This window comes from Micromys minutus, assembly GCF_963924665.1.
Source record: "Micromys minutus genome assembly, chromosome: 3".
Classification (NCBI taxonomy): domain Eukaryota; kingdom Metazoa; phylum Chordata; class Mammalia; order Rodentia; family Muridae; genus Micromys; species Micromys minutus.
In genome coordinates, this window is record NC_137972.1 from 19,868,979 (window position 1) to 19,878,398 (window position 9,420).

A 9,420-nucleotide genomic window follows, 5' to 3' on the forward strand; every position below is an offset into this window, starting at 1 on the left:
TCTCAGTTATCTCTAACAATGCATCATAATGTCCCAATGGGCATGGAACCCAGGGTGCCACGTTGCCTTTTTTTTTTTTTTTTTTTTTGTTGATAGTTTACAATTATATTTTATACCCCTACCTTCCTCACGACTCCCACAGAAAAGATAGCTGCTCACCGTTACTCAGGCAACTGGATGGTTAGATGATGAGAAAAAGGAAGAATGGGATGCATCTCAAGCCGTCTGACTTGACAAGTGATGCTCTGACAGGCAGATTCCTGCGGTACTGATGTTGGGAGAAAGAAACTCAGTATTCTAAACTGCCTTTGCTGGTGAGAATCTATGCAAAGATGTATGAACGTGCATGGGCACACGCATACTCCCATCTTGGCTTTTACTTATGCACAGGGCCACATGCTGCAAGAATCATCTGTATTGTCTCTCCTCCGGAGAGGTCGAAGCTCAGGATCCACCGCCACCCTGAGATGTTAACCGCAAACCCTCAGCCATGTGAGTTACGTGCCATGGAGTCCAGTGGCTAAGGGAGCCAACTCATCTCTTCAGGCACAAGATAAGCCAGACTCAGAAGCCACAGGATAGGAGCAGAAGTGTTCTCTTAACGTGACATTCCAACAGAAAAGATGCAGCTGTCACCCTGTGAGCCTCCATCCATGGGTCCTTATATCCTGGGGAGGAAGTGAGTGACAGTCATGATTGGGGACACCTTGCTGCCCCGCTTTACCCGTCCATGTTTGCTCAGTGCAATGTAGGTCCCTCTGTACAGGTCTGACTCGTAGGCGTTGTAATTGTTTGGAAGGAGGGTTTCTCTGAACTTGCATTCGTCTTGGAAGCTGGGCTGTGAAGATGAACAGACAGCAGAGACCCAGTGATAATTAAGAAGTGTCAACCCGAGGGATGGGGGAAGTGGGGAAGTGGGATGGGGTGAAGAACTCTGGGAGGGGGAACCAGGAGGGGGGTAGTATTTGGAATGTAAATAGATAAATTAATTTAAAATAAAGAAGTGTCCACACACAAGCCACCCAGAGGAGGCCTCTTTGTCATGTAGAAGAACTACCATAGGGAATATGCTGCAAGGACAGGAGCAAAGTGAGAGGTTAGAACAGGAGGCACTTCAGGGCCCTCACAGTTCCTTCTCTCTTGTCCTCTTACATCAGGAGGAATCCAAGGCCAGGGATATAGAGGGAAGGTGTTTGGGTCCTGTGGGGAGGTCAGAGAAAACCTCCAGACTTCCAGGTGGGGATGCTTTCTACCAAGTCCTCAAGTGAGAACGTGTTCTATCCAGAGGAAGGCTGCCTGGCAAAGTGGGATGGAAGCCCCTGGCTCCACACAGTGCTTTTCCTATGTTCCCATAGGGTGGCTTGGATGGTCTCCACCTCTCAGAGCCTCAGTTCTTCACACAAATTCTGTGGGTGCCAGGGAGCTTGTGGGGTAGTAAGTGTAGGGGCAGAGGAACACATGCGCTCTGAGAGGTTCTTTTTAGTATTATCCCTTCTGCCTGTAGCTTCTTGGTTCAAAGCCTGCAGTCCCCTTGAAGAAGAAGGAGGAGGAGGAGGAGGAGGAGGAGGAGGAGGAGGAGGAGGAGGAAGAGGAGGAGGAGGAGGAAGGAGAAGGAGGAGAAAAAAAAAGAAGAAGAAGGAGGAGGAGGAGGAGGAGGAGGAGGAGAAAGGGAAGGGGAAGGGGAAGGGGAAGGGGAAGGAGAAGAAGAAGGAGAAGGAGGAGGAGAAGAAGAGGACTCCTCAATTTTGACTTTGAGCTCAGAAGGGGAGTGGAACTCTATAAACCAGACCATTCACTGGGGCCCTGTGGAATCTGAGATAGGAGTAATTTTTATAGACAAGAACCTGGTTCCCAAGGAAATTAGGCAAAGAGCTACACACACACACACACACACACACACACACACACACACACACACACACACCAGCAACCCCAGCTCAATGGCTTCTCCCTGGTACCAGAGGTGTCCTTTGACTTCTGAAAGAAGCCTGTGGTGCACCTAGGCTCACCAGCAGTGGGGACACACAGGTGTCTCTGTATTGCTGTTGTGGGGTGGTAGAGAGCCGATCACTGATGCTCTAGAGCCCCTGGGGCAGATGCCTTTAACAACATTTAAACAGCATCTGAACCCCGTGGATATATTTCTTTCCCAGTAGACTCTAAGAAGCCCGCTCTGGTACAAGGATACCAGGGACCAATGGTCAGATTGAGGAAGGGATTTGATACTATAATTGGGGAGAGCCCAAGAGAGACAAAGGATTCTCAGGGTTCCTTAGTGTGTAGTGTTACTACTTCTACATAGAGCAATCCACAGTGTCTACTAGAAAACATTTTTACATCAAGATAACAGATGATTAGCAATTCTCTTAGGAACATATTCCCACACGTGTACAACACTTTTTAAACAGCAAGAATCCCAAAACATCTTTATCAAACGTGGAATAGTTGTCTTAGCTGGGACCAAGTTACACGAAGAGAAAACCTTTGGCACATTGACACCGGACTGTCTCAGACATACTAACAAGTGGAGATGCTCAGTTTGAACCTATGTCCTGCAGAAGGTCAGAGTTTGACTTCCAGCATCCACAGGGTAGCTCACAACTGTCCAGATGCAGTGGATTCAACAGCCTCATCTGGCCTCCGAGGGTATCATGCAAGCAAAACACCCACTCACTCACGTAAAATTAAAAACACCTTGAGTGTCTGAAGGGTGACTTCACAGCTACCTGAACATACACTCATGAATGTATAGGTTATTCCAGGAATGTCACACAAGGAACTGGCCGCACAGGAGGAACTCAGTCATCAAGATAATAGGAGATTTAAGTCCTGTGGGAATCTCTTACGCCCCACACCCCAAATCTTCCTCATGTGTTATCTACCCACGTAAGCAATTTATTTAAAATGGCAAAGGAGTTCAGGATCCAGAACGGGCTGGGAAGTGTAGGGAGAAGTCTTATTGGACCAGCGGTCTCTACCCACGAGGCTGCCCTCTCCACCTTCTTGCTTTGCCTTTGTTCTAACTTTGTACGTCCCTGTCCCTGGAGAGGAACGTGCCAGTGTCCAGGAGAACTTATTTCTGACCTGGATGGTGGTTAAGGGAGAGGCTTTCGTGCGTTGTTTGCACACGGGGGAGGGCGAGGAGCAGAGTGGAGCAGAGGGAAGGGAGGGGAGGGGTGAACCCTTGGCTGAGAACTCTAGGCATTACCCACATCCCACTGTCCAGAACGAGTCTGGCTAAGGTGCAGCATTGTCAAAAACAGCTGCATATTTGTGGGTGCATATATAGATTGCCACACACTTCTGAGAGTTCCGGACCCCAGGAGCCAACCTGGGACCAAAAATTGCATCTGCCTTGAACACGCACAGATTTAAAAAAAAAAAGTTCCTTAATAAATTGTTTCCTAAAAATGTGGTACGTTGTCTATGTAGCTTTTGCATTACGTATTAAAACCAATCAAATGGTGAGCTCAGATGTCTAAGAGGATGTTCACTGGTCATATGAAGATGTTAGATTTTTTTTTTTAATGAAGCACTTCAGCACCCAGAGATTTGGGGTACCAGTAGTCCATGGGTTACTGGAACCAAGTCCCTGGATATCAAAAGAGGTTACAATTCATTGTTCTTTACCCAGCAGACATTTTGGCAGGGGCAGTGCTGGGAATGGAATCCAGAGCTTTGAGCTCTAGACCAGCTCCCAACCATCCCCAGCCCAACCCTGTTCATCAGATCTGATTATTCAAATCTGTCCCAATCCCCCTGCCTTTTTTTTTTTTAAGTTGACTGCTTTCATTTCCTTTCTGTCCTTTCTCTCCAGCCTATTTCCTATCCCTAGCATTCCCAGAACGCTCTACAAATGGGGAATGGAAACAGAGGATTCCTATTCTTCAGGTGACTCCTGCCTACCCCGCCCCTTCCTGCCCCGCCCCCACCTGCCCCTCCCCCTGTGAGTCCCGACTTGACTTTACTTTCTGGTGGATGGGGAAAGGACCACTTGGGACAAGACAACATCCTGGCTTGTAGCTGACAGCACTTTCCACAGGATTACAGCAGTGCTTAGGGCACAATCTTTCTGTTGCTCCATCACACCCCTGGGCTTTGAGTTCTCATGGCTCAGGAATGCTGGAGCATTGGCTTGGTGAGAAAGGCCCCCAGCCAAGCTGAACACCGTGTTAATAGAAGCGGCTACAGTATATTATTACTTGAACAAATGAAAATAATTCCACCAGATCACATTTCCTGGACCTGCCACTCTCATGCGCCAGAGTAACAATGTCTTGAGTTCCACCAAATCCATTTGAAAAGAAATAGCCTTTCAACTCCCTTAATGCAGAAGCACTGTAGAAAATAGGGCATCCCTGGGTATTTGGGGGAAAACACTTTTGGAAGAAATGGTCCCAAAAGTTGGAGAGTGGGAGCAGCTACCACACCCATCATCTTGTTCATACGCGGAGGTGAGCCATCCATCTCTGTCTTTAACAATCTTCAGGGTGTATGTGCTCTGTCCACGTGTACCTATTACTCCCAGTCAAATGAGGACAGAGAGCAGGGGCGAGATGGTGGGAATGAAGTCAGCCGTGCGGTTTGCACATCACTGTGTCCCTATTGAAGTTTGTAAACATGGTATAAACCCTTTAGCGTGCAACGTGTATTCTTCTCGGCCAGCGAATGGCTACAGAACCACTGTCAGGAGGGGCTCCGTTATGGCTTCCGGATGTTAGGGGGAGTAAGAATGTTGCGTTCCCTCCTTCTGCTCCAGTCTCCGGCCAGGACGGCAAACATCCAGTCCGAGAGAAGCACCAGTGACTTTGCCTAAAGCAAGACTGGAGAGCAGGACTGGGTGGCAATGGGGACTCTGGCCCCAGTCTGTATGGCCAAACGCGCTTCCTCCAAAGGCTTTCTGGGCATTATCTGCAGAACCCGGAGATGCACTCAGCAGCAACTGAGCAGAGAAACAGAAGCCTGACACGCCTGCATCTCCGCCTTCGAAGGGAGGCTAAAGACCAAACAGTTCTCCAGCTCTGCAGAACCCCAGATAAACCCCGCCAGCTCAGGGCAGGAGGCTGCCCTTGCCATCTGGAGAGAGCGCCTAAAACTGCCCTTCGGTTCCACACCCCTCTTTCTGAAAGAAGGAAGACCACTTCTAGGTGCCTTTTCTTTGCCCCCATTCACCCATCACAGGAGGGCTGCCTTTTCCTCCTCATCAGTCCCCCCCCCCCATGAGAAATGCCATTTAGAGGTTGCAGCAGCTGATCTACCAGGGGAGGAGGCAGCTCAGGGGGCTTAAAGGGAAATAGTGTGAATGAAATCACCACCCAGCAGGAGTCTTCCTGGCTCCTGGGATCAGTTGGCAATTGTTTTTTTAGACTGTGGTAACTGTTGTGGGGGGTGGAGGATGGGGAGGGCTGCTATGGTAGCATCTGGTTCCCTAGCTGCACACAAAGCATCAGGTGCTCTGGCTGAGGCACTGCGGTCCAACCAGCCCCTCTGGCCTTGGGGTCTAGGGAAGAGAATCTCCCACCAGGAGCACAAGCTCCCTGGCTACTGGCTACAAAACTCACTCAGGGCAATCCCTCTTCTCCACAGCAACTGCTGCTCAGTGGCTACTCCAGGTCCTTTTAGAACCTTTTGCCTGGTGAGCCTGGGTACCCCACGCTTCAACGAGATTTGCTCCAGTGAGAGGGTCTACCCCTTGGGAGCATTTTCTCTTGATAGCCAAAAAACGTTCCCTGTCCTCAGCGTCTCTTAGAACTAGAGATTCTAAGTGGGAAGTGGATGTGTTTATCCAATCTATGTTTGTGACCCTCTCCTTTGCCATAAATGATTCATTTCTAATTTTAAAAGAATATGTTAATTACGGTGGCTGAAGTGTTTATATAATTGGGGTTTATGGCAGGTTTGCCTGCTAAAATGCCCATAAAAAATCCTAGAGCCAGCCACCCCAGATCTCCCTGTGGGCGGGATTCTGGGTACCATGGGGGCTGGTGATAAGAAGGACCCAACTCACAGAAGGAAAGAGCCACCAATTCCACCAAAACCTTAGGTGGCTCCATGCTATTTCCTGCTCTGCCACTTTCTCAGAGACTGGCACAACTGGGATCCGAGGTTTCCCTGTGTGGGCCCTGTCTTCTGCTGTTCTGGAGGCTGGATTAACACAGGCAGAACTGAAAAGATTCCTCGTTCTCCACAGACCGTAGAGACTGGCAGCACTCACACCTACCTGAGCCTCAAAACACAAAACAAAACAAAAACACTGAACTGTGAGCTGGACCAATTGATTGATAGTCTTCATCCCAGCCCTCTGAGCCTCTGAAGCAGGTCCTGGAAATCCATGCATCTAAGAGGTTACAAAGTGATGGGTGCACACCCACAGAATGGTGCTGGAGATGCACTGGTTTCAGCCCACACCGTAAGCCAACCTTGAGACACTTGTTCAAAAGGTTGGGAGGCAGACACCCTCCGACCAGCTCACTTTAGTCTTTGCCAAACCTCCTTTGCTGGGAGATTTCCCTGGGGAATCTAGAGCTTGTCCGGGGTCTGGTGGTCCCTTTGTATCTGCCATCTTGTTCCTCCAAGGGATGGGGGTAGCAGATCCGACAGTCTCTTTTAGCACACCCAAGGCTCCTTCCTCTTTATTTGTTTGGTGCTAGGGGCTGAACTCCCCCGAGTTTATACACATATGAGGTAAGCACTCGATCGCTTACTAGATCCAGCTTCCTTCCTTCTGTCTAAAGACCTCTTGGCTTTATCAATTCCATAGGACGTTTTTCTAACACATTTTGAAATAGGCCAATTGCAGGCTGAGAGCCCTGGAAGTGGGCGGGTCAGAGAAAGCAGAGGCCTTGCTGAACGTGGTTAACGCTTGCCCTTGTCCCAGAGTGTGAATTTGCCTCTTAGCATTCGTCCTCTTATCGTGATCTATGGTACAGAGAGAGGAGGGGCCCAGTGCCTTTTGGGAAGGTATGATAGAAGAAGATGCTGCCATGGACTATGGGATCAAAGACCAGAGGTTGTAAAACTTGGGCCAAAGTATCTCATCAGTAATGAAGATGAGAGAGAGCATCCATCTACAGAGCCCCTATAGCACTCAGCCAGAGTGTCTCCTGGAGGGGTGTCATGGGGGAGGCTTACCCAGGCTGACCCACAGGCCTGCCTTCCTGGGCCTCCCCAGTTCAGTGACTCAGACATGACTGTGAGCTTGAACGACAACTTTGTGACAGAACACAGGTTTCCCTACCCAGGAGCTCTCTGAACCATGGCTTCTTGAAGGGCAAAGGTCTCGGTAGTGGGTTGAAAGGACCGCAGGCTTGTGCAGAGGTTTCGAAACAGAGGAAGTGTGAGCTTCAAGGCACCTTGCCAGCCAAAGCTCCTTTCACAGCCCTTTGGAATTCTCCCCACCCCCCCCCCAAACTCCACCCCACCCCCTCATCTCTCAATGTTAGATGTGTGTTGTGTTCAGTGGTGTGAACAGGAAGAACCCGGATGCTCTCCCTCTTCCGAGGAACTCACCGTTGTGTACAATCTTCCTTTACTGTTCATGGCAACGAAGAGAGCACTTTTCACACCGAAGAGGCTTACCACACCCCGTTCAACTGTGGAGATTTCCAGCAGGCCTGACGGTGAAACAGAGGACACCCACTCATGCTCCTGTCTGCAAACTCCAGTCCTTCAGAGGCATCCCGCCGCCCCCCTCTCAGAGGCACCACCTCTGCAATGCATCTGTCCCTGATCCATATAATCCTATAACATCCCTTCACTGCCCTAGCTGCATCCGCTCACATCCTGGTAGCACAATCGGTTCTTCCTGGCAAAGTTTTACCCTGGAGCTGGGGAATCGCAATGGACACTCAAACGTCTATTTAAGATCAGGTTTGAATCCGGGCTTTCAGTGAATTTGTCACCTGAGGTCCTTGACTCTAAGGATGGGGGTTGTAGATGTAACTCCAGTGATACAGTACTTGCATGGTATGCCCTGCATCCTTGGGTTTAACTCACACACACGCTTACACACACACACACACACACACACAAAATCAATCAGTCAATCAATTTTGATTACTTAAAGTTTGCTCCACATCCTGCTACCCAGTTCACAAACACTGCAGCTACCCCGAGCCGGCTTGCTTGTCTGGGACCCTGCAGTTCATATCCTGCCTTGGCCGGAAGACTGTCTATGCGGGCACCTGAAGCATGGCACCAAGGAGATGCTTCAGATGGGCATTTTTTTCAGGCTGCTCGCCCTTCTCTTTCAAAAAGGACAGCTGAATAGAAACTCATGGTTTTAACCAGGATGGACTATCATAACTTATCTCCCCTTCTAGAGCAGTTAATAGTTTTTCAGAGCTGGACCACTACTATTGGAGCAATTAAGACCAAACGATGGGGTTACCTGAGATTATGGCTAAGGATAACCAAGATGCATAGGTCTGTGCTTACAGAGCCTGCATCTCTTTCTGGGCAGGGTAGGGAGAGATTAAGCCATCTAAACGCTACACAGCGTTTGTTTCCTTTAGAGTGCAGCCCCACCCACCAGCACAAGCCCCCTTCATCTTTCCATGCTCAAGCCACCAAGCACCCAGCTGTCTGCTGGCGACACTCACTGTAAGGGTTCTCCTCATGCGTTCCACTGATCCGGCCGTCAGGAGGCACCTGGAGGTGGAAGCCAATACCCACGTTGCAGTAGAGTCTCCGCTGTCGCTTAATGCCCACCAAATAGCCACTTTCCCAATTCACACCCGAAATCTCTCCAGCTAGCCCAGCTCGAGACCTGGACAAGAGGGTGCCCCAGCCTCTGGAGTCCAGTAGTGTGCCGTTGGCGCGGGCGCCGGCAGGTGAGGGCACTACCATGCCCACAAGGACGCCTAAGAAGATGAGAGCCTGCAGCGTGCCCCGAACACGTCCTGCTCCCCGGGACATAGTGATGAACAGCCTCTGTCCCAGGGCCATCCACCTTGCCTCTCAGGCACGTGGTCAGAATTAATGGCCCTAAAAATACCGCCCTTCTTGTTTTTCTCCCCTCTGCATGGCGGCAGGGGCTTATTTTTGGAAGGCAGATGAAGGCTGCTGACATGAAACCAAAGCCTGCTTCAGGCACTCGGATTGAGACCAGAAGGACCCGGGCTGAGCTGTGGCCATTATGGACCATGGCTCGGGGGCGTTCTCTAGCCGGTATACAGGGCTCCGTCCCAAGGTGATTCTCTTTGATTTGACCTATCATATAGTTCAGTAACCCGGCCCGGCCCTCCACCCATCATCACGCTGACGTCAGCCTCCCCAGCTCACTTACCCAGGGCTGTAACATTAACCTGCTCCTGGGCCTGGCTGCCTCCCCAGACCCTCACCACCCTCTCCACTCCCCAGGGATTCTGAGAGCCACTGTCATTCCAACTATGAGGCAGGAATGAAGTTAGCAGAGAGCAT

At 50.1% G+C, this 9,420-nt stretch overlaps 1 protein-coding gene across 1 annotated transcript; it reads right to left on the reverse strand.

Annotated features, from left to right (window-relative positions):
- Positions 1-63: 63 nt before the first annotated feature.
- FGF6 (fibroblast growth factor 6) lies at positions 64-8,946 on the reverse strand (the record flags this gene model as incomplete). Its single annotated transcript, XM_080914382.1, has 3 exons — positions 64-838; positions 7,510-7,613; positions 8,601-8,946. The coding sequence occupies 3 exons, from the start codon at positions 8,944-8,946 to the stop codon at positions 662-664; spliced, it is 627 nt and encodes a 208-aa protein (XP_080770508.1). The 3' UTR covers positions 64-661.
- Between the last annotated feature and the right edge of the window lie 474 nt (positions 8,947-9,420).